Below are 26,168 nucleotides of genomic sequence, written 5' to 3'. Positions count from 1 at the left end.
AGGTTGGTTGTGCTGGGGCAGCTGCGCTGGGGTAGGGGCAGCTGTGCTGAGGCTGGGGCAGCTGTGCTGAGGCAGGGGCAGCAGTGCTGGGGCAGGGGCAGCTGCGCTGGGGCAGGGGCAGCTGTGCTGAGGCAGGGGCAGCAGTGTTGGGGCAGGGGCAGCAGTGTTGGGGCAGGGGCAGCAGTGTTGGGGCTGGGGCAGCAGTGCTGGGGCTGGGGCAGGTGGGCTCTGCGGTGGTGGCAGCGGGCTGTGCTCCGGGGCAGCGGCGGCGGCTCCGCCGGCATTTCTTTGCAGCCCGGAGGCCCCCGCACTTCCCTTGCTGGCTGCCGCCATGTTGCGGTGGCCTCCGGGAGCATGGACGCCGGAAAGATGGCCGCCGGTCCAGGGACGGCGCATGCGTGGGATCAGGTCTCGTCCCGAGATCTCAGGGGACGAGATTCAAATCTCGGCAACGAGATCTCGTTCCCCGAGATCTCGGGACGAGATCTGAAGCTGCGCATGCGCCATCCCCGGACCGGCGGCCATCTTCCCGGCGTCCATGCTCCTGGAGGCCACCGCAACATGGCGGCCGCCAGCAAGGGAAGTGCGGGGGCCTCCGCCCGCTGCCACCACCGCACCGCAGAGCCCCGCCCGCTGCCACCAGCCACCAGGTTAGTACCGTGTATTGCGACCATAAGACGCACCCCCCACTTCCCCCAAAAATTTTGGGGGAAAAAAGTGCGTCTTATGGTCGGAAAAATACGGTATAGCTCTCAATATGTGGTGATGCAAAAACTATTTTTAGCGTCTTTTAGTGTGTGAAAGCTGCCAAATATATAAAAACCGCCATAAATAGTAAATCAACCCCCCCCCCCCTCCATCACCCCCTTAGTTAGGGAAAAATAATAAAATTAAAAAAATGTATTTACTTCCATTTTCCCATTAGGGTTAGGGCTAGGGCTGAGATTAAGGTTAGGGGTGTATTGGGGTTAGGGTTGGAGTTAAAATTGGGGGTTTCCACTGTTTGGGCACATCAGGTGCTCTCCAAACGCAACATGGCGTCTGATCTCAATTCCAGCCAATTCTGCGTTGAATAAGTCAAATGGTGCTCCTTCCCTTCCAAGCTCTGCCATGCGCCCAAACAGTGTTTTACCCCCACATATGGGGTATCAGCCTACTCAGGACAAATTGCAAAACAACTTTTGGGGTCCTATTTCTCCTGTTGCCCTTAGGAAAATAAACAATTGGGGGCAAAAACATAATTTTTGTGGAAAAAAATATGATTTTTTTTATTTTCACGCTTGGGCGTTATAAACTTCTGTGAAGCACTTGGGGGTTCAAAGTGCTCACCACACATCTAGATAAGTTCCGTGGGGGGGTCTAGTTTCCAAAATGGGGTCACTTGTGGGGAGTTTCAATAGTTTAGGCACATCAGAGGCTCTCCAAACGCACATGACACCCGCAGACCATTCCATCAAAGTCTGCATTCCAAAACATCACTACTTCCCTTCCGAGCCCCGACGTGTGCCCATACAGTAGTTTTCTCCCACATATGAGGTATCAGCGTACTCAGGACAAATTGGACAACAACTTTTGGGGTCCAATTTCTCCTGGTACCCTTGGGAAAATAAAAAAATTGGGGACTAAATGATCATGTTTGTGGAAAACTACGATTTTTTTATTTTCACGCCCGGGCATTATAAACTTGTGTGAAGCCCTTGGGGGTTCAAAGTGCTCACCACACATCTAGATAAGTTCCTTAGGGGGTCTAGTTTCCAAAATGGTGTCATTTGTGGGGGGTTTCCACTGTTTAGGTACATTAGGGGCTCTCCCAAGGCAACATGACACCCGCAGACCATTCCATCAAAGTCTGCATTCCAAAACCTCACTACTTCCCTTCCGAGCCCTGACGTGTGCCTATACAGTAGTTTTCTCCCACATATGGGGTATCAGTGTACTCGGCACAAATTCCTTAGGGGGTCTAGTTTCCAAAATGGGGTCACTTGTGGGGGGATTCCACTGTTTAGGTACATCAGGGGCTTTCCAAATGCGACATGGTGTCCGATCTCAATTCCAGCCAAAAAAGCAGGGCTGTGGAGTCGGTAAGCCAAACCTGTGACTCTGACTCCGACTCCTCAATTTCCCTTACTCCGACTCCACGACTCCGACTCCCACATATATTGCTTATATTCAAGTGAAAAATTTATTGTAGTACAATGTGAACATCAGACATTTAATCATTTCTGTGATCCAATAATCAAGATATTATTATTATTATTATTTATTGTTATAGCGCCATTTATTCCATGGCGCTTTACATGTGAGGGGGGTATACATAAAAACAAGTACAATAATCTTAAACAATACAAGTCATAACTGGTACAGGAGGAGAGAGGACCCTGCCCGCGAGGGCTCACAATCTTCAAGGGATGGGTGATAATACAGTAGGCGAGGGTAGAGCTGGTCGTGCAGCGGTTTGGTCGATCGGTGGTTACTGCAGGTTATAGGCTTGTCGGAAGAGGTGGGTCTTCAGGCTCTTTTTGAAGGTTTCGATGGTAGGTGAGAGTCTGATATGTTGTGGTAGAGAGTTCCAGAGTAGGGGTGATGCGCGAGAGAAATCTTGTATGCGATTGTGGGAAGAGGAGATAAGAGGGGAGTAGAGAAGGAGATCTTGTGAGGATCGGAGGTTGCGTGCAGGAAAGTACCGGGAGACGAGGTCACAGATGTATGGAGGAGACAAGTTGTGGATGGCTTTGTATGTCATGGTTAGGGTTTTGTAATGGAGTCTCTGGGCAATTGGGAGCCAGTGAAGGGATTGACAGAGGGGAGAAGCTGGGGAATAGCGGGGGGACAGGTGGATTAGTCGGGCAGCAGAGTTTAGAATAGATTGGAGGGGTGCGAGAGTGTTTGAGGGGAGGCCGCAGAGCATGAGGTTGCAGTAGTCAAGGCGAGAGATGATGAGGGCATGGACTAGGGTTTTTGCAGATTCTTGGGTGAGGAATGAACGGATGCGTGAAATATTTTTGAGTTGAAGTCGGCAGGAAGTGGAAAGGGTTTGGATATGTGGTTTGAAGGAGAGATCAGCATCAAGGATTACTCCGAGGCAGCGAGCTTGTGGGACTGGGGAGAGTGGGCAGTCATTTACTGTAATTGATAGGTTCGTAGGGGGGGTCACGTGAGATGGGGGAAAGATGATGAATTCTGTTTTGTCCATGTTGAGTTTCAGATATCTAGTGGAGAAGAAGGATGAAATAGTGGACAGACATTGAGGGATTCTGGTTAGTAGGGAGGTGATATCTGGTCCAGAGATGTAGATCTGTGTGTCATCAGCATAAAGATGATACTGAAAGCCATGAGATTCTATGAGCTGTCCCAGGCCAAAGGTGTAAATAGAGAACAGCAGGGGCCCTAGGACTGAACCTTGTGGGACTCCGACAGATAGGGGGCGAGGTGAGGAGGTGGTGTGTGAGTGGGAGACGCTGAATGTCCGGTCTGTTAGGTATGATGAGATCCAGGAGAGGGCCAAGTCTGTGATGCCGAGGGATGAGAGGGTCTGTAATAATAGGGAATGGTCCACTGTGTCAAAGGCAGCCGACAGGTCCAGGAGGAGGAGGACAGAGTAGTGTCGCTTGCTCTTGGCAGTTAAGAGGTCATTGGTGACCTTAGTAAGGTCAGTTTCAGTGGAGTGGTGTGACCGGAAGCCAGATTGTAAGCGGTCGAAGAGGGAGCAAGAAGAGAGATGATATTTAGATAGAACATAATATCTATTTATTGGAATACAACTTTAGAACACAAAAACTGTAATTGTAAATATGTAATACACTGTATAATATCGATTACATACATACGGTACAGACCAAAGTTTGGACACACCTTCTCATTCAAAGAGTTTTCTTTATTTTCATGACTATGAAAATTGTAGATTCACTCTGAAGGCATCAAAACAATGAATTAACACATGTGGAATTATATAATTAACAAAAAAGTGTGAAACAACTGAAAATATGTCTTATATTCTAGGTTCTTCAAAGTAGCCACCTTTTGCTTTGATTACTGCTTTGCACACTCTTGGCATTCTCTTCATGAGCTTCAAGAGGTAGTCACTGTAATTGGTCTTCCAACAGTCTTGAAGGAGTTCCCAGAGATGCTTAGCACTTGTTGGCCCTTTTGCCTTCACTCTGCAGTCCAGCTCACCCCAAACCATCTCGATTGGGTTCAGGTCTGGTGTCTGTGGAGGCCAGGTCATCTGGCGTAGCACCCCATCACTCTCATTCTTGGTCAAATAGCCCTTACACAGCCTGGAGGTGTGTTTGAGGTCATTGTCCTGTTGAAAAATAAATGATGGTCCAACTAAACACAAACCGGATGGAATAGCTTGCCGCTGCAAGATGATGTGGTAGCCATGCTGGTTCAGTATGCCTTCAATTTTGAATAAATCCCGAACAGTGTCACCAGCAAAGCACCCCCACACCATCACACCTCCTCCTCCATGCTTCACGGTGGGAACCAGGCATGTAGAGTCCATCCGTTCACCTTTTCTGCGTCGCACAAAGACATGGTGGTTGGAACCAAAGATCTCAAATTTGGACTCATCAGACCAAAGCACAGATTTCCACTGGTCTAATGTCCATTCCTTGTGTTCTTTAGCCCAAACAAGTCTCTTCTGCTTGTTGCCTGTCCTTTAGCAGTGGTTTCCTAGCAGCTATTTTACCATGAAGGCCTGCTGCACAAAGTCTCCTCTTAACAGTTGTTGTAGAGATGTGTCTGCTGCTAGAACTCTGTGTGGCATTGACCTGGTCTCTAATCTGAGCTGCTGTTAACCTGCGATTTCTGAGGCTGGTTACTCAGATGAACTTCTCCGCAGCAGAGGTGACTCTTGATCTTCCTTTCCTGGGGCGGTCCTCATGTGAGCCAGTTTCTTTGTAGCGCTTGATGTTTTTTGCCACTGCACTTGAGGACACTTTCAAAGTTTTCCCAATTTTTCGGACTGACTGACCTTCATTTCTTAAAGTAATGATGGCCACTCGTTTTTCTTTATTCAGCTGCTTTTTTCTTGCCATAATACAAATTCTAACAGTCTATTCAGTAGGACTATCACCTGTTTATCCACCAGACTTCTGCACAACACAACTGATGGTCCCAACCTCATTTATAAGGCAAGAAATCCCACTTATTAAACCTGACAGGGCACACCTGTGAAGTGAAAACCATTTCCGGTGACTACCTCTTGAAGCTCATCAAGAGAATGCCAAGAGTGTGCAAAGCAGAAATCAAAGCAAAAGGTGGCGACTTTGAAGAACCTAGAATATAAGACATACATTATTTTCAGTTGTTTCACACTTTTTGTTAATTCTATAATTCCACATGTGTTAACGCATAGTTTTGATGCCTTCAGAGTGAATCTACAATTTTCATAGTCATGAAAATAAAGAAAACGCTTTGATTGAGAAGGTGTGTCCAAACTTTTGGTCTGTACTATATATATATATATATATATATATATATATACTGTATGTGTGTGTAATATATATATATATATACACACACACACATACACAAACACACTCTATGACTTATCTCGGCTAAGATAAAGCCTAGATCCTCAGGCTACATGCACACTATGGGCGTAGCCAGGATCAAACCTAGGGGGGGCAGAACCTCATACTGTTCTGCAGAATTTCATACTGCACACCTCAGCTGCTGCAGAACCTCATACTGCATACCCCTACACTTGAAAATAAAGCCTGCACCTTAAGAAGATGTGGTGCTGAATGCAGTCTACTTATTCCAACTATCAATTGATGTTGATGTGCTACTGAAGACGAGCAATGCCTGTCCTGGGCGTCCTTTTGGGCAGCTATGAGGTGTACCTGACTGGTGCTAAAAAAAGGTAGTGTTAGTCTGTGTGCTATCCGGCTTTCATTCTTTTTGGTACAGATATGATATGGATAGACAGATATGGATAAATGGATATACAGATAGAGCAGATTTCTAATCTGCTTTTGCTATTGAAAATATTGAGCTCAAAAACCTTTCAGGTGATGCTGTTTTTTAAAAAGCTGATCTGCTTTTGCAACTGAAAAATGTATACTCAAAAAACGCAGGAAAAACGCTGTGTGTGAATGTAGCCTTAGATCAGGAATAGAACAGTCATTTATAGGACATTTCATAACTTTCCCAAATTCCTATGAAAAAATATTCAGCACATTCTGCATTGAACTACTGTACCCAATTTATTATATATTTTAGGAGTCGGTCCATTTTATACCGACTCCAACTCCGACTCCACCAAAATGAGCACCGACTCCGACTCCACAGCCCTGCAAAAAAAGTCAAATTGCGCTGCTTCCCTTCTGAGCTCTGCCATGCGCCCAAATAGTCGTTTACACTCACATATGGGGTATCAGCTTACTCAAGACAAATTGCACAATAACTTTTAGGGTGCTGTTACCCTTGGGAAAAAAAAAAATTTGGGGTGAAAACAGGGCTGTGGAGTCGGAGTCGTGGAGTCGGAGTCGGTGGTCATTTTGGTGGAGTTGGAGTCGGTATAAAATGGACCGACTCCGACTCCTAAAATATATAATAAATTGGGTACAGTAATTCAATGCAGGATGTGCTGAATATTTTTTCATAGGAGTTTGGGAAAGTTATGAAATGTCCTATAAATGGCTGTTATATTCCTGATCTAAGGCTACATTCACACACAGCGTTTTTCCTGTGTTTTTTGAGGATACGTTTTTCAGCTGCAAAAGCTGATCATCTTTTTAAAAAACTGCATCACCTGAAAGGTTTTTGAGCTCATAGATAATGTTTTCAATAGCAAAAGCAGATTAGAAATCTGCTCTATCTATCCATTTATCCATATCTGTCTATCCATATCGTATCTGTACCAAAAAGAATGAAAACCAGGTAGTACACCAATATATATTCTGTTCTATCTAAATATCTTGATTATTGGATCATAAAAATGATTAAATGTCTGAGGTTCACATTGTACTACAATAAATTTTTCACTTAAATATAAGCAATATGGGTGGGAGTCAGAGTCGTGGAGTCGGAGTTGGAGTCGGAGTCGGTGTAAGGGAAATTGAGGAGTCGGAGTCGCAGGTTTGGCTTACCGACTCCACAGCCCTGGGTGAAAAGATCATTTTTGTGGAAAAAATATGATTTTTTAATTGTACCACTGTACGTTATAAACTTCTGTGAAGCTCTTGTGGGTTCAAAGTTCTCACCACATATCTAGATAAGTTCCTTGGGGGGGTCTAGTTTCCAAAATGGGGTCACTTGTGGGGAGTTTCCACTGTTTAGGTACATCAGGGCCTCGCCAAACGTGACATGGCGTCCGATCTGAATTCCAGCCAATTTTGCATTGAAAAAGTCAAACGGCGCTCCTTCCCTTCTGAGCTCTGCCATACGCCGAAACAGTGGTTCCCCCCCACATATCAGGTATCAGCGTACTCAGGACAAATTGCACAATAACTTTTGCAGTCCAATTTCTCCTGTTACCCTTGGTAAAACAAAACAAATTGAACCTGAAGTATTTTTTTTGTGAAAAAAAGTTAAATGTTCATTTTTTTTTTTTTTTTTAAATATTCAAAAAATTCCTGTGAAGCACCTGAAGGGTTAATAAACTTCTTGAATGTGGTTTTGAGCACCTTAAGTTTTTAGAATGGTGTCACTTTTGAGTATTTTCTATCATATAGACCCCTCAAACTGACTTCAAATGTGATGTGGTCTGTAAAAATAAAATGGTGTTGCAAAAATGAGAAATCAACTTTTAACCCTTATAACTTCCTAACAAAAAAATTTTTTGGTTCCAAAATTGTGCTGATGTAATGTAAACGTGTGGGAAATGTTACTTATTAAGCTTTTTGTGTGCCATATCTCTGTGATTTAAGGGCATAAAAAGTTGGAAAATTGCGAAATTTTCAAAATTTTCGCCAAATTTCCACTTTTTTCACAAATAAACGCAAGTTATATGAATGAAATTTTACCACTATCATGAAGTACAATATGTCACAAGAAAACAATGTCAGAATCTCCGGGATCCATGGAAGCGTTCCAGAGTTATGACCTCATAAAGGGACAGTGGTCAGAATTGTAAAAATTGGCCCGGTCATGAATGTGCAAACCACCCTTGGGGGTTAAGGGGTTAATACAGTACCCCCTCATGGTGGGCTTATCAGCTTCCCACAGGACTGAAGGGCAAGAAACCGAGCCCTCATTCAGGTGGAAGAAATCAGTGAGATGGTTCAATAGAGATGGTTCAATAGTCTTCCGAATTGTTGGATCCCTTTTTAAAAACTCTTTCAACCGCCAGTGGCACGCCCTGAAAAATTTCTGAGTGGATTTAAGATCTAACACCACCGGGGCATGGTCAATCCAGGTAATGTGACCCATCTCCGCCTTCGCCATCATCCTAATGATCGGAATATTTGCAAAAAATATCAATTCTAGAATGGGTGTGGCGAGGGTGAGAATGGAAGGAAAAGGTCCGGTCTCTAGGATGGAGTTAGTCCTAATTAATTTTCTAAAGTCTCTCGCCAGTGTAATCAGGTTTTGTGATGGAGTTTTATTATTTTTTAGAGAGTCTAGCAAACTGTTCCGAGAAAGGGATATTAAGGCTGTGTGCACGTCCGGAATTCCCACGGATTTTATGCGTTTTTGCCGCATTTTTTCGCCGCGAAAACGCATAAAATAAGCAACCCATTGTATTCAATGGCATTCTGCACATGCTGTGCTAATGCTGCATATTTTTCCGCGGCAAAATCGCATCGCGGAAAAATACGCAGCGGGCTCATTCTTAGTGCGGAATCACGGGAATTCCGCACACATAGGAAAGCATTGTTCCGCTTGCTTTCCGCATGTGACTACGGCCACCATGCGCAAAGTAAGCGGAAAATGTGCGGATGGTACCAAGAGTCTGTAAAAAAATAGAATTAAAATTAAAAAATAATATTCTCACCTTCCGGCGTCCCCCGCAGCGTTCCCAGGCCTCATCTCTGCTCCAGGCATCTTCCGGTCCCAGGGATGCCTTGCTACAATGACCCGAGATGACGTAGCTGTCTCGCGAGATGCTACGTCATCAAAGGTCATTGTCATAAGGCATCACTGGGACCGGAAGATGCCGGGAGCATTGCTGAGGCCTGGGGACGCTGCGTGGGACGCCGGAAGGTGAGAAAATCACTTTTTTTTTTAAAATTATTTTTAGCTTTATATCTTTTTACTACTGATGCTGCATAGGCAGCCTCAATAGTAAAAAGTTGGTCACACTTGTCAGACACTATGTTTGACGAGTGTGACCAACCTGTCAATCAGTTTTCCAAGGTATGTTACAGATGTTACAGATCGCTTGGAAAACGCTAGTATTCTGCAAGCTAATTACGTTTTCAAAACGCTAGTTTATCGCGGGAAATGCGCGTATTTCCCGCATCAGGGAGTTGCGGAATTGCCATGGAAATTTCCGTGGGAATTCCGCAACGTGTGCACATAGCCTAAAATTGCCACCCACCAGCAAAGCTGCTGGCAGAAGTTTTTGAATCAAGGAAAAAAATCTTTCTCAGAAATTTGATCTGACCTGAATTTGGAGCATATAAATTACATAGAATGATGGGCCTGCCCCTCAAAGAAGCCTCCAAAATGACATATCTACCCCCAGGATCGATGTGTGATTTGTTCACTTGTAAGGGACAGCCTGATGAAATTAAGATGGCCACTCCCCCTCTCATTATTGGTGAAAGCAGAGTAAGACACAGGGAAGGAGTTGAAAGCAAACCCAAAATATTATACTCCAGAAGCTAATACCATTCCCACCTCCCTCGGGATACAGTAATGGACCCTCTCCTCCAGAGTATTCTGCCTCTGTAGATACGGTGGTTGCAGACGGGTGAATGTAAGGGGTGGAAACAATAGTTAAGGGGAAAGACAAGGACAACAAAGAGGAAAAAACATAACATTAGAAAATAAAGCACCATATTTCCCAGGAATAGGAAGCCTGGCCTGTGGCTGACCTTGTGGAAAATATCAGACCCACAAGGTCAATATCAGACCCACAAGGTTAATATCAACAGGAGCACTGCAGCCTCAGAAAAGATTCTCAGGGAGATGCAACCCGATGCCTAAACCACACAAGGAGAAAACAACAAAACTATCCCCTGTCATAGAACAAACCAGGGCTCCCCCAGGCACTCATCATTAGTAATTTGCAGGATACCCGCCTAAAGGGAACAAAAAGAAGTATGGCTATTAGACCTTTATAAAATAATATAGGGATGAGCCTGCACCGGCTAATACTTTTAAAGGAACTTAAACAGCTTTTCGAAGCCAAGTATTTAGAAAGGAAAAAAGTGGAAAACGTTATAAAAAGTTCTGTCCAAAAAATCAGTGAAGACCTGATGCTCCCCCCTTTCCTCCTCTGCCACTCAGAAGTTCCTACCTTCTTTTCTGGGTCCAAACCGGAGCTGGAGGTGGACCTGCAGGGGTAGGGATATCCCAATCTGGAATCTAGGGGACTTGGAGTTCTAATTTCTCGCAAAAGGATGGAAGATCTTCCGTGGAGCGTAGAGTCGCCGAGACCCCCTCTCCGGTCAGTTAAAGCAAATGGGAACCCCTACCTATAGGGAATTTTGAGGTCTTTCAGGATGATCAGCAAAGGCCGGAGGAGTCTCCTCTTTTGCAAAGTTATATGAGACAAGTACGGGAATAATTGAATGGCAGTGTCTTGGAACATAATCTCCTTTAAGGACCTGAACTTCATCATAATCCTCTCTTTAATTTCAAAATCATGTAATGTGTCAGCTAATAGTGTCTCTTGGAAAAGGTGTAGATCCCTTAGGCTGTAAGGTTGGCCCGATCAAATTTAGGGGGAGTGGAGATTGGGTCGCCCAAGATGGAGGTGAAGATTTATTGTCGAATTAGCTTAACGTTCTCCTGATTATTTGATTCTGGGACTCTTCTCACTCTGATATGGCCTACCCTCATTGTTTGTTTATTGAAATGTTGTGCTTTAAACTGTATATGAATAAGGTTTCTTCAGATATTTTGTCATATCAGCCTGATGAAGGGACGTCACTATTATTTGTTAGCCATTAAAAGGTATCATACCCACAAGATTCCTATTTTGTTTCTCTCACTGAGAGCACTTTATATATTTTTTTTCTACTGGCTAACACAGTACCAAACCACTTTTTTCATTCTCCATAGGGAACACTGTGTGGGTTATCTGCAGTGCGGACTCTGTAGCCTGAGCCTGACCAGTAGATGGGGGGAAATGGCCTCCCTCCACTGCTTGCTGTAAACTGCCAATGTCAGCAGCGTGTTGGCCAGGGGAGACCAGCACCTGTGTTGATACAGCAGGAGAGCGCATCTCTGGGGCATCTGTCTCCATCCCCCAGGGTATCGTAAGCCGCGACCCCAACACGCTTTTGAACCGCTTCCTCCACGAGGCAAGATGGCTCCCCGTTCTCGGTTCCCAGTTCTCCAGGGACCCATTGGGGGGTGTTTGAAGCGAAGCGCTGGTGCAGGTTGCTTCAGCCACTCTGCAAGTGTACCCGGCAGCAGCTCTGCCGCGGGTGGGGGGGGGGGGTGTTGGGTTGGGTGTGATTGAAGAGAAGCGTTGGTGCAGGTTGCTTCAGCCACTGTGCGAGTGTACCCGGCAGGAGCTCTGCAGCCGCACAACCGCTCACGCCGGCATCCGGACATGCCCCCCTGTATCCACAGATTTAATGATAATTTTCATGAAACGGCAACATCTCTTTGTCTGCCGGACAGGCCTTCTGAGCTCTCCTGTCATAGTGAATATTAGATGTGTGCATAAAAAAGAAAAAGCTTTATTTAGATGTGATAGATAAACACTTCATCGCCATCACTGTCCTCTGGCTTGAGATTCCTGCTAACAGTCACCCAGTGTGAATTTCTGCCCCATAGAAATGTGTGACGCTGGCAGAGACCACATTCCCAAAGCGTTGAATCAGCAGGGCCTTTCATGTCACCCTAGTAAACAATATGGCCTTGTGCTGTCCCTTCCCCGGAGAACAAATAGCCGAGGCCTTCTCCAGTAGGTGTTTTGTGTTGTGTGTAAATTGCGAGAAGCCCATTAACCACGGCTGAAATGTTTCTGTGCTGGATCCAGTTGCACAGACATGTTAATCTGCTTAGCAGCCTTTCACCATAATGGGCACGTCTTTGGCCTGGGTTCGTCGCTTGCCTGAAGATTTAGGCTAGTGTGTGGGAATGGAGAACAGGTTACGCCACACCAGGCTCTGGGCTGCTGCTGAACATGTTGTTTGGGACTGTTTTCACATTGTGTATACAGCTGCTTTTCTGCAGTCGCCTGTCCTGGACTTGTTTATTTTGAGGATAGATGATAGCTTGTTCTAAAACTCCCCTGTAATGGCCAACTTATTTCACCGAGTGGCATATGTCAATGGTATATCAACAGTCCAAGCATAAGTTGTAATGTGAACAGGGTCTAACAGCGATACCACTTATAGAGGAGAATTTCTCCCGTCATGAGATTGTCTGTGGCTGTGTTGCTGCAGAGTGCAGGGTCGTTGCGTACATCTCTGCCAGGTGATGGAGTCCTAAGGGAACTGTCAGAGGTGTCTACATTAATGGGTGGTTCTCGTTACCTGTTATAAAGATCATCCCTCACTCCGGAGGACCTGTGCTGTCCTGCATTACGCAGACATCTCTTTGACTTTATTGGACACTGTGTAATACTGTGTTTTCCTTGAGGTGGCGCTGCGGGAAAATTGAACACTTAACTGACAGGTTTCCCATTAGATTACAGCCAATGCAGGGGGTCACGTAATCTGCAGATCGTCACTCCCTACATCTAATAAGGGGAGAATTCCTTTAAGAATATGTAACCACCAGAAGAAATACAGTGGGTGTGAAGCGCACCTCCCGTCTTCATGCTGCACTTGCAGATTATTTTGTCTTTCCTTTTCTGCTGCCCTAGATTTTCTCATTGCTTTCCTGTTTCTGCACTGCGGAGATATGTTGATTTGTGTAGGTCACATATCATAGTTTTGCAGTGGCTTTGTGAAAATGGCAGCTAAACAGGGAGCAGGTTTTTTTGTTTTGTGTCTTAATTTACTGCTAAACACATACATTGACATTCCCATCAGACAGATGGGTAACCTGAGACGGTTTATTTTAGTGCTGGGTGGCACGATTATATAAAGCTGCAATATTATGTTACCATCACACCAAATATTTTGGGCCCCCTGAACATGTTTCCATCGTCACACCCAGGGCTGCAATTCTAGTTATCTCCACCGTTGTTCTAGCGTTATGGTCTGGTATTGGGCTGCTTCACAAACTTACATGTCAGGGGTGAGGGGATTAATCCTGAGGATTTATGTGGTTTTCCAGCAATAAACCGAACTCATGGAATTTTATTCCAGCCCCAAATTCTGGATCGCTGGGGGTCCATCAGCCACTATGGACTGGGAATCACTTTTTTTTTTTATAACCCTTTAATAGCCATTTTTATTTTTTTTTGACATGTGAGGAATGAAGCTTGTGGCTCAGTTTCCCGTAGCGAAACCCTGATGTCATGTCGGGGTCACATAGATTTACCATGACGCGTGTAACTGAGTGCAGTACAGAAATGCCCGCGCCGAGGTCTCGCACTCTGGTTATACATGTGTCGTTTCTTTTTTTTTTTTTTCCTTTCTTACGGATTCTGCCAACTCTCCCTCATGCTCATAGGTGATTCAGTTTTAAACCTTTTAAAAGGAATGAAAGACGACTCCTTGAAGTGAAGGAGGAAAAGGACTTTGAGAAGTTGCTGGGAGCAGAAGAAAATCCGTGGCTGGAATTTCAATGAGGCCACATTATTGCCTGTCTTACTGCAGGCTGGAACATGTGATCGGAAAATCAAAGGCTCCCGAATCCCACCCGGGACCAACGCCTCATCCCTCCATCGCCTCCTTTACATTATTATGCTCTTTGTTGGTGTTGTGAGCAACGAGTGAAAATCCAGCGCCGGGAATAAACTCAATACTTTATTAACGCTGCATCTTTTTATAGTTTGCCTCTTTTTTCCAGTTTCAATCCTCAATTGCCCCAAAGTTACAATCTAGGTGTCTATATTTCTACGCTTCATGTTTGTTTCCTTTTCAATTCTTTTTTCTTTCTTTTTTTCTAAAGACTCCTTGAATGTTTGACCATCATTGTAGATGATGTTTGACCACATAGGAGAGAGAGAAGGCGCCTAATGGAAATAATTTATCAATGAGTTTGGACTTGTTGAGAAGATTAATTTGCAATGAGAGATAAGATTACAAATGTGTAATTTAGTATTGCATTGTGAATCGAGGAAAACGCCAGGTAGCCCCATCTTTCCTAAAATAGACAGTGAAGAAACAAAGCAGCATTTGACGGCTGCTCCATGAGGATGTCTGCATCTGTCCGGATTCCATCTGATCTTCCATATTACAGGACCCAATTTTCCCAGCAGATTGTTCTTTTATTTTTCACCCACGTCTTGCAGATTTTGCATGCATTGTTCATCAGGCACCAATGTTCCCCAAAATTTAGGATTCTTGTGTGTATGTTCAGTTAGTCAGAATATTAGTTTGGTGCAAGGTATGAATCTGCTACCTGCCTCACCCCGCTGAAATCCAATATTACACGAATAAGCAATTTTGCAGATCCTCTGTACTGGGTGCAGCAATCCTCATGCATGTTTGGAATTACAGCATGGAGTAGCTCTCCTAAACCCAGGGGCGTAACTACCACTGTCACAGAGGTCGCCACTGCGACTGGGCCCGAGGAGAGTCAGGAGCCCGGCAGGTCAAACTGTGATATGTCCCAACTGTGCCGATTCTCACAGGATAGTCCTGTTTTTGACCCCCCCCCCCCCCCCCCCCCCGCACCCCGCACCCCGCACTGAGCCGCCACCTCCCCCATGCACCCCATCCTCACCCTCCCATATAGACCCACCGCAGCCAGCCCCCCACAGCCTGCAATGAAGTCCTTTTCTGTGCACACAGGACCTGTGAGAGGAGTCAGGGGTCACATGATCATGAGCGTAGTTGTCTGCAGGACTCTGCTGTGCTGGTTGTCATGATGCTGGATGAGGTAAAGTTTCTTTGTGGGGTCGGGGGGTTTACAGGGTGGATGTATCAGAGCTGTGTGTGTACGAGGTGTACGGAGCGAAGATGTGTGTGTATGAGGTGTACGGAGTGGAGCTGTGTGTGTATGGGGTGTGCAGAGCGGAGCTGTGTGTGTATGAGGTGTACGGATCGGAGCCGTGTGTGTACGAGGTGTGTGGAGCCGTGTGGGTACGAGGTGTACGGAGCAGAGCCGTGTGTGTACGAGGTGTACGGAGCGGAGTCGTGTGTGTATGGGGTGTGCAGAGCGGAGCTGTGTGTATGAGGTGTACGGATCGGAGCCGTCTGTGTACGAGGTGTGTGGAGCCGTGTGGGTACGAGGTGTACGGAGCAGAGCCGTGTGTGTATGGGATGTGCAGAGCGGAGCCGTGTGTGTACGAGGTGTACGGAGTGGAGCTGTGTGTGTATGGGGTGTGCAGAGCGGAGCTGTGTGTGCGGGGTGTACGGAGCGGAGCTGTGTGTGTACGAGGTGTACAGAGAGGAGCCGTGTGTGTACGAGGTGTACGGAGAGGAGCCGTGTGTGTATGGGATGTGCAGAGCGGAGCCGTGTGTGTACAAGGTGTACGGAGCGGAGCGGTGTGTGTATGGGGTGTGCAGAGCGGAGCTGTGTGTACGGAGCGGAGCTGTGTGTGTACGAGGTGTACAGAGAGGAGCCGCGTGTGTACGAGGTGTATGGAGTGGAGCCGCGTGTGTACGAGGTGTTCGGAGCGGAGCCGCGTGGGTCCGGAGCGGAGCCGCGTCGGTAAGGGGTGTACGGAGAGGATCCGCGTGTGTACGAGGTGTACGGAGCGGAGATGTGCATGTATTTTGGCAGGGGGGGGGCCATTTGAAAGTTCGCAGCGGGCCCATAACTTTGTAGTTACGCTACTGCCTAAACCTGTACCTGAAGGTCATGTTCATATTTGCGTTTTTGCTGCTTTTGTATGCAAATTTTAAGCTGCGTTTTACAGTTCCAGTAAAACACACACACAAACACACCGCAGTTCTATGGTGCAAAAAACCTCAGTAAATTAAATCGTGATATTTTTTGGGCCACTAAACTTTATCAACATGCATAGGAGATAACAAAAAGGCAGCAGAAGCTGCGTTTTGTATACTTCTTTACTGGCAAGAGAGCAGGTTTTGTCTGCTGAAAAAATGCAGTAAAAATACAACATGTGAACATAGCCCTTCTCAGCATTTTGGCATCATTTTTCACCCATAGAAACCAATGAGTAAGTGCAAAAAAAACGCACTTATCAGGTTTTGCTGTGGTTTTGGTGCAAAAACCTAAGGAAGTTGCATCGTGTGTTTTGGGGGGAGGGGGCACTAAACTTTATCAGCATTCACTAGAGACAATAAAAACGCAGCAAAACTTGCATTTTGTAAGCAGCTTCTTTACTGCTAAGAGAGCAGGTTTTGCCTGCAGTGAAAAACGCGGCAAAAACTCAACATGTGAACATAGCCATAGGCTTCATCTGGAAGTAAGATGCTAATAAAATAGGTGATGTAGTCACTTCTGGGGTCAGGGTTTGGTGCTGTTTCAGATATGCGGTACTTAGTAAAGATGGCCACATTGTACGTCTTTGAATCCAACTTCTCTGGATCAATTCTGGTGTGAATCATGTCTTGATCTCTCTGTTACAGTCCTCTTCTCATTATTCCCTTATTATATAACCACTTTCTTACCCTCCATTTAGTGGATAATTGGGGCTTAAGGGTTAATAATTAGAAGGCAAGTATGTACTTGTCTTGTTAACCTTTATGACTCGGAGGGACTGTTAAGACCCCCACCCACCCACTTGTCTGGCTTTTATTTACTCGGCAATAATTGCTGTTCACCCCCACATATTATCCTCACAATGAGGTGACTACTCCGTGTCTACCCCCTTGTTCGGAGCTGTGCTCTTGATAGGGCTGATGCATGTGCCCACCGGCCTTGTTCCTTTTCTGGGGTCTCTTGGGAGCAGATTAAAACCCACCAGCAGATTGTGACGTCTCCATACAAGGCCCGGTCTCAGAGTTGCCTGCTTGTTAGTAGGAAGCCTTGTCTTGTCTTTTTCACGCCAATGTCCCTGTGCCACAATGGATGGAGATCTCTGTGCGTGATCTAGAACATCTGGTCGGGAAGCTCATGTAAAGCCCATCAGATGTACCCAACGAAAGGCCGCACGACGGGGGAATGTGTCAATGGAATAATTTATATTCATATACCCATAGACATGCTTTCTTTTGTGCAGATTCACCTTTTTTCGGTGCACATAATTGGCAAGATAGAGTAAAGCGACCATTGCTGCTTAGCAACTGCCTCGTCAGGCCCCTTTAAATATGGTGTCATAATATCTTCTCCTACAGCAAGTTCCCGTGGTCTTTGTATAGCTTCCATAGACCTCGGAGGAGATTGTCACGAGATGGTCATGCAAGAGTCGTTTCCGTCTGAGTGCTCCTGTAAGCCCGGCTGTCACTTCTAATAATGTTTTCTCAGACTGGCGTTGCCCGCAGACATTAATTGCTCAAGACAGCAATTTATTTTTTTTAATAGCAGACAGTTGCCAAATGCAGTTAACTGCACATACATGGAGATCGAGGTGACCGGTGGTGAAATATCTCTGTTCTCTATACCAAGAGGCCGCGATGTATTAGTAATGTGGTAAACATTTCATCTCCACTCTATCGTCCTCAGAATAAAGCCAGAGAGGTATTTTGGTGGGACCCATTAACATCATTGCTACGTGTCTTGTCCTGTACAACCGGCTGCTGCTCAGATGAAACAAACACTTAATCAAACAGAAGGCTCGGCTGAGTTTCTATACCTGTATAAATGACTATTGTGTATACCACCTGGTAGCCCTGTGCTTATGAATGTGGATGGTAGAGTGGGCCAGATAGAAAAAATGGCTGCTGACTGACATCCTCTTATTTTACTACTTCATGTTCTGCTCAGCACCAGGAAAATCCATTACTGACCTTTAAAGGGGTTGTCCGGGCTTTTCACATAATCTCAGTGCATATCTGGGCTGCAGAATGCTGACAATAAGTAATTTACCTTCTGTGGCCAGTCTGCAGCGTTTGCTAGATATCAGCTCTTTCTTGTAAGAAAAACGTCCAGGGGGGGTGTGTTCTGGCATTGAAATGAGAACTGGTCGTTTCCTCCTCACTAGTTTCACTTTGCATAGATCACTGTTCAGCGTGTGAATAGGGGGAAGAACAGCTGGGTGGTCTGCTCTCTGCACTGAGGCTGCTAGAGGGGGAGGATTTGTTACTGTGTGAAGAGGGATAGGCTTGTTCATGTGGTCGGGGAGGGCCTGTTGCAATGGAGGGTGGAGTTGTTGCTATAGAGGGCAGGTTTTTAGTAGAGTAGGAGGAAACGACCAGTTCTCATTTCAATGCCAGAACACCCCCCCCGGATGTTTTTCTTAGAAGCAAGAGATCATATCTTGGAAACCCTGCAAACTGGCCACAGAAGGTAAATTACTTATTGTCAGTATTCTGCAGCCCCGATATGCACTGAGATTATGTGAAAAGCCCAGAAAACCCTTTAAGGGAACCTGTCATTAAATTAATGCTGCTAGAAGCACGGGCACCATGGATCAGAACCTGTTCGTGTACTGAGAAGCCAATACATCACCGTATAGCAAATAAATTACCATGGTACAAAAAAAAAACAAAAACAGAATTAGATCACCGAATAGTACCCAAATTATAGATGGATCATATAAAACGTAACTTGATATACATGTAAAAGTATACACATATAGCACAATATTTAATCAAAACCCCAACAACAGAGGGTCTGTCTTTATGGGTGGGGAGGAGGAGAAAAATCACCCTAGTATTTGAATCCTAAAGTGATTGTATCTGGGGTTATGTGCAAAAGGAATATACAGTTGGGCTACCAATGTACATAAAACGCCTCTGAGGCTTACTAGCCTCCGGCTCTGATATATTACACGTGCCATATGGTATATCAGAAGCAGGGTACCATATTTACCTGATTATTAACATATGGTACCTTACAGCTAAGTCTTTTTTGCACCCTAAATTTTCTACAGGGTCATTTAGGGAGAGGGAGGGATAGCTGTGGCCACTACGCAGGATTGAGGGTGCCAAACTCCGCTGTTAGGTAGGGAGACAATAGTAATATACTAGGGCGATTTTTCTCCTCCTGTTTCCTCCTCCCCCCACAAATACAAACCTTATGTTGTTGGGGTTGTAATTATATATTTTGTTATATGTGTATAATTTATACATTTTTATTAAAAGTATTGTTTTATATTATCTATCTATAATTTGGATACTATTTGGTGTACTGAGAAGCCACCTATGGACTATAGGGAAAGATCTGACTAGTCTCTGGCTATGTACACACATGGGAAAGACCTGTCAATCAACTCTTATGGAGAAGCCACCGGGGGGCCACATTGGAATAGTGGGGTCCCTCCCAATAGTCCCAGCCGGATTTTCAAAGTATGTTCTCTATGAAATACCGGACATTAAAATACACACCGTACAGCCAGGCTCTGATTGACGGTGACTGTGCTTCAAGCCAATTGCACCTTATTTGCTGCAAAAGATGTGTTAATGACCATTCGACTCCCACACCATTTGCATTGGCCTCTATAAAAGACCGTTAATCAGTATTGATCGACTTGTAATATTTTCAGATGCCATCATTGCAGCTTTAAGGTCCCTGTACCCATTAGACTAATGTCGGTTGAACCCACTGATATCAAAGATATTCGATTGTGTATGTCCCCGATGATGTTTGGGGACAGAAGTGTATGGTATGTCCTATTTGAGAATGCTGATCCTTTTTATTCTCGGCAAGATAAGCCGCTGTCAGAGGAGTCTCTCATAGTGAAAATAAGAGTGCTCGGCAGAAAGAGCGCCCTGTGGGCAGGGAGAGATGGTGGTCATACTATATGTCCAACTGCTATCTAAAGTATTGTATATTGAAGACTTAAAGGGGTTTCCCGGGTTTTAAAAAAACAAACACGTAAACTAACTGTGCTTGACTTGCTTTCCATAGATCTCCATGCGGGACCCGGGGAAGGGTAAGTCAAGCACAGTTGATGCTTTTTTTCTGTGTTTAAAATAAACAATGGTTTACTTGGGAGGGCAGTGTTAAAATTGGTGGTCAGCACTTTCCTCCTTTCATATTGACTCAAAATCAAGCTTCCACATAAAGAACCTAGTTGATTACCAATGCAAGGGTCCTGCTTGCTTGCATGATTGCAGGAGGTGCCGAGTCACCGTCTGCCTTCTGAAACGTCTTATTTGTTCTGTAGACCTGGATGTTAATTGGACAAATTGCTGCACCTCTGTCCACTGGTACACTTGAACGCTCTGTCACCACAGCCCATGAAAAGAAGAAAAAGGAATAATAATAATAATAATCTTTATTTATATAGCGCCAACATATTCCGCAGGGCTTTACAGTTTAACAGTTTCAAAACACAAGTCATAAGTAACGACGTTAACAATACAATAATTAAAGCAAAATAAGACGAAATAAGACGACCCTTGGTAATACAACCACAATGTTCATTTAGGTCTCTATGTGAAGCCAGTGTTCTAAACTGGTCTATGTGAAGCCAATGTGCTGCCTGTCACAGAATGTTCTATACTGGTCTATGAGAAGCCAATGCGTTGTCACAGAATGTTCTATGCTGGTCTATAATGGTCTATGTGAATCCAATATGCGGTCACAGAAAGTTCTAAACTTGTCTATGTGAAGCCAATGTGCTACATCTCTCAGAATGGTCTATGCTGATCTATGTGAAGCCAATGTGCTGTCACAGAATGTTCTATGCTGGTCTATAATGGTCTATGTGAATCCAATGTGCGGTCACAGAATGTTCTAAACTGGTCTATGTGAAGCCAATGTGCTGCCTCTCACAGAATGTTCTATGCTGGTCTATGTGAAGCCAATGCGCTGTCACAGAATGTTCTAAACTGGTCTATGTGAAGCTAATATGCTGCCTCTCACAGAATGTTCTATAATGGTCTATACTGCTCTATGTGAAGCCAGTGCGCTGTCACAGAATGTTCTAAACTAGTCTATGTGGAGCCAATGTGCTGCCTGTCACAGAATGTTCTATACCGGTCTATGTGAAGCCAATGTGCTGCCTGTCACAGAATGTTCTATACTGGTCTATGTGAAGCCAACGTGCTGCCTCTCACAGAATGTTCTATACTGGTCCGTGTGAAGCCAACGTGCTGCCTCTCACAGAATGTTCTATACTGGTCTGTGTGAAGCCAATGTGCTGCCTCTCACAGAATGTTCTATACTGGTCTATGTGAAGCCAAAGTGCTGCCTCTCACAGAATGTTCTATACTGGTCTATGTGAAGCCAATGTGCTGCCTGTCACAGAATGTTCTATACTGGTCTTTGTGAAGCCAAAGTGCTGCCTCTCACAGAATGTTCTATACTGGTCTGTGTGAAGCCAATGTGCTGCCTCTCACAGAATGTTCTATACTGGTCTATGTGAAGACAATGTGCTGCCTCTCACAGAATGTTCTATACTAGTCTATGTGATGCTGAGCTCCGACCTGATGCCAATGAAATATGTCGCCCTTTGCTTTTCTTATTGGCTTTGTGGTAGAATTGCTTTTTATTGTATTTATAACAATAATTGCTTTTCATTTTCATTTTTTGTTTGATTTCTAAAGTTCACTTGTCACCACTGGTATCCTGCAAACTATATGTATTAACCCCCCTCCCTTCTGAAATGCTAGTATGAGGGGATTGAGTGCTACCTGCCCACTGCGGAGTGCTCCCTGAAGACATATAGATATATGTAATTATTAGTACATCTACCAGAATTTAATGTTATGGGTGTGTGATGTGCAGCTGGGGATTTGGAGCTCTGTATCAGAATCTGAGCCCATTTTCCTGTCCAGTAGAAAATGGCTTGTCCTTTTAGCCCAGTCTCATCCAATGTCAGTGGGCTCTTCTGACCTCCCATAAAACTTCTCGGAACTGTTTGGCTTTGCCCATAAAGTGACTTTCTAGGTGACAGGGGCACTTTAAACCTTTCTGCCATAGCATGTGATGCTTCCTCCCACTCTGAATGGCAGGAACGTTACTTTGCGGTGCACGTTGTGTACATGCGATTTTGTGTTACTTGTTCTTCCTCCCGTTCAGCTTTTGTTTAGCAGCAGAGGACACGGCAGGTATACTGGCTGCAAATTGTGTGTTTCTCTGACCGTTCCTTCTCTCCCCAATTACTGACACAGGTTTATCTTTTTTCCCTTTAGAGAGTTTTGAGGTGACAGTCACCAAAGAAGGTGATAACGGGTTCTTTCTATCCTCTTATGACTTATTAACCCACTAACTTTTTGGTTCTGAAAATGGGGAATCAGCACTTGACTCCTTCAGGGCCATTCAATTTTGCAATGTGGCTATTGCTATTGAGTACTGGCTCTGAAGGGGTTAAACAGAAGATACTCTGATCCCTTTTTACGATCTTCTGTTTTTTATTGTTTCTCTTATTTGTTACTTTTTTTTGTTAAGTTTATATTTTGATATCAAAATGAATTGCTATGTAACCCCCATTGGTTAGAAATATTGAGCCGTCAGACATCCATTTCAGGAAAGGAAAATGGAAAATTCTGGAAGTGAGATGTTTTTTAGTGTTATCCACTGTAGTGGTTTTATGTCCTTCATACAGTCATTAGTACGAATATCAGCACAACACTGGTACCAGGACCCCACAATGATCAAGCCCTTTATTTCTGTCTCTTCTGGACCCCCATCAGGACCACAAGGAGCTCATCCCCCATAGCCACAGCCATATTATACAGTATCATCAGGGCCACACAGAACCCATCCCCCATATCCACATTCATACGGTGTCGTGATCACACATGGGGCCCATCCCCTGTTTCCACTTCCATATTGTACAGTATCAGGACCACACGGAGCCCATCCCCCATTTCCACATCCATATTGTGCAGTATCTGGACCACATGGAACCCATCACCGTTTCCACATCCATATTGTACAGTGTCAGGATCACATGGAGCCCATCCCCCTTTTCCACATCCATATGGTACCAGTATCAGGACCACTCGGAGCCCATCCCCACTCTCCACATCCATACGGTACCAGTAATTAAACCACACGGGGCCCATCCCTTGTATCCACATCCATATTGTACAGTATCAGGACGATACAGAGCCCATCCCCCGTTTACACATCCATACGGTACCAGTAATGAGACCACACGGAGCCCATTCCTTGTTTCCACATCGATATTGTACAGTATCAGGACGATACAGAGCCCATCCCCCCTTTCCACATCCATACGGTACCAGTAATGAGACCACACGGAGCCCATCCCTCATTTCCACATCCATGTTTCACAGTATCAGGATCACACGGAGCCCATACCCCGTTTCCACATCCATATGGTACCAGTATCAGTATCACACGGAGCCTATCCCGACTTTCCACATCAATGCGGTACCAGTAATGAGACTGCAAGGGGCCCATTCCTCGTATCCACATCCATATTGTATAGTATCAGGACCACACCCCCCGTTTCCACATCCATATTGTACAGTATCTGGACCACATGGAACCCATCCCCCGCTTCCACATCCATATTGTACAGTATTAGGATCACACGGAGCCCATCCCCCGTTTTCACATCCATATGGTACCAGTATCAGGCCCACACGAAGCCCATCCCCACTTTCCACATCCATACGGTACCAGTAATTAGACCACACAGAGCCCCTCCCTTGTTTCCACATCCATATTGTACAGCATCAAGATCACACAATGCCCATCCCCCGTTTACACATCCATATGGTACCAGTATCAAGACCACACGGAGCCCAACCCCACTTTCCACATCCATACGGTACCAGTAATGAGACCACACAGAGCCCATCCCTCGTATCCACATCCATATTGTACAGTATCAGGACCACACGGAGCCCATCCTCCGTTTCCACATCCATATTGTACAGTATCTGGACCACATAGAACCCATCCCCCATTTCCACATCCATATTGTACAGTATCAGGATCACACGGAGCCCATCCCCCGTTTCCACATCCATATCGTACCAGTATCAGGACCACATGGAGCCCATCCCCCTTTCCACATCCATACGTACCGGTAATGAGACCACACGGAGCCCATCCCTCACATCCACATCCATATTGTACAGTATCAGGACCACATAGAACCCATCCCCCATTTACACATCTATATTGTACAGTATCAGGATCACACGGAGCCCATCCCCCCCCTTTCCACATCCATACGTACCGGTAATGAGACCACACGGAGCCCATCCCTCACATCCACATCCATATTGTACAGTATCAGGACCTCACGGAGCCCATCCCCCGTTTCCACATCCATATTGTAGAGTATTAGGATCACACGGAGCCCAACCCCCTTTTCCACATCCTATGGTACCAGTATCAGAACCACATGGAGCCCATCCCCCCTTTCCACATCCATACTTACCAGTAGTGAGACCACACGGAGCCCATCCCTCGCATCCACATCCTTATTGTACAGTATCAGGACCACACGGAGCCCATCCCCCGTTTCCACATCCATATTGTACAGTATTTGGACCACATAGAACCCATCCCCCATTTCCACATCCATATTGTACAGTATCAGGATCACACGGAGCCCATCCCCCCCTTTCCACATCCATACGTACCGGTAATGAGACCACACGGAGCCCATCCCTCACATCCACATCCATATTGTACAGTATCAGGACCACACGGAGCCCATCCCCCGTTTCCACATCCATATTGTAGAGTATTAGCATCACACGGAGCCCAACCCCCTTTTCCACATCCTATGGTACCAGTATCAGAACCACATGGAGCCCATCCCCCCTTTCCACATCCATACTTACCAGTAATGAGACCACACGGAGCCCATCCCTTGTATCCACATCCATATTGTACAGTATCAGGACCACACGTAGCCCTTTCCCTATTTCCACATCCATATGTACCAGTAATGCAACTACACAGAGCCCGTCCCCATACCCACATCCATACGGTACCAGTATCGGGACCACACGGAGCCAATCCCCTGTTGTCACACCCATACGGAACCAGTATCAGGACCATATGGAGTCCATCCAGTATAATCCCCCTGCACACGTCGTATTCACTTCACACTGGGCATTCAGCACCTCCTGTATACTGGGAGCTCATACTGGAAGATATGGGATGGGAAGGAGCAGCTCCATGGTCTCATCATCACATATGACCACTCACTTCAGCTGTTGCAGGGCTACAAGACTTGCCGTTCTATGCTGAGACTTGTAGTACCACCACAGCACGTGCTTGATGGCGCACGTAGCTCTTCTGCCACTTTATAAGACGACTGAAGTAGCACAGAGGCCTTGCGTAGCCGCCCGAGTTAAACATTTCCATAAACTTGACGATGAAACTGGAGACAAGGAGTCTGAGGATCTGCGTAGAACCAAGTGATATACGTCCTATATAGGCAGCAGTTTATAAACCGTCTTATTCCTCGGCCGGCCTCTTGAAATGGATGTCTGAGCTACGAATATTTCTGTTTTCTCCCATGAGTTTTTTTGCATTTGATTCCCTAATTTTAGCCAGGTTCATTGCACAGGAAGACTTCATCTTATGACTTGCTGTCTTGTATTTTATTTTTTTTATCCGGGCCCAAGAAACCAATTTTCTTGGTGATAGACTTGCCATGGATCAGTGGAGCTGTAGCTGAAGCTTCCTCATCTCTTATACTGCTCTGCTTTAAAACGTTCTGTCCAATTGCCTGGCAGAGCCCTAACCCCCCCGGCGTGCGCCCACCAGCCGCCTCGGCTGCATGCCGTTTATTTTATTTTCTGTTTCTCTTTTTCTTTTTTTTTTCTCCTCTTTTTTTAGTGCAAATCTCAAGTACTCCTGTGAAATGCCTGTCTACATACGTATCTCTCTTTTTTATTTTTTCTCTCTTTGTATTCCTGCATGAATGGATGCCAGATACTGAACTTGCTTGAAAGGCAGGCACCTGCTTCTGTTAACAACAATACCCGGACTTCACCCTATCTATTAAAGCACAGTGCTTCTGC

At 45.3% G+C, this 26,168-nt stretch overlaps 1 protein-coding gene across 4 annotated transcripts in view; it reads left to right on the top strand.

The window, feature by feature from the left end:
- CLSTN1 (calsyntenin 1) overlaps nt 1-26,168 on the top strand; it is a 121,815-nt gene that overhangs the window by 38,581 nt on the left and 57,066 nt on the right. For 2 of the 4 annotated variants that reach the window (XM_073585003.1, XM_073585000.1), the window contains exon 3: nt 22,341-22,370. The exons of the other annotated variants lie outside the window; for them this stretch is intronic. In XM_073585003.1, coding sequence (XP_073441104.1) covers nt 22,341-22,370 — 30 coding nt within the window. The remainder of the gene's footprint in view (nt 1-22,340; nt 22,371-26,168) is intronic. 4 annotated transcript variants of the gene reach the window in all.

This window comes from Dendrobates tinctorius, unplaced genomic scaffold (assembly GCF_039654945.1).
Source record: "Dendrobates tinctorius isolate UK_male_01 unplaced genomic scaffold, ASM3965494v1 ptg000086l, whole genome shotgun sequence".
Classification (NCBI taxonomy): Eukaryota; Metazoa; Chordata; class Amphibia; order Anura; family Dendrobatidae; genus Dendrobates; species Dendrobates tinctorius.
Note: the sequence above shows the minus strand (reverse complement) of the source record. Positions and strands in the feature narration are given on the sequence as shown.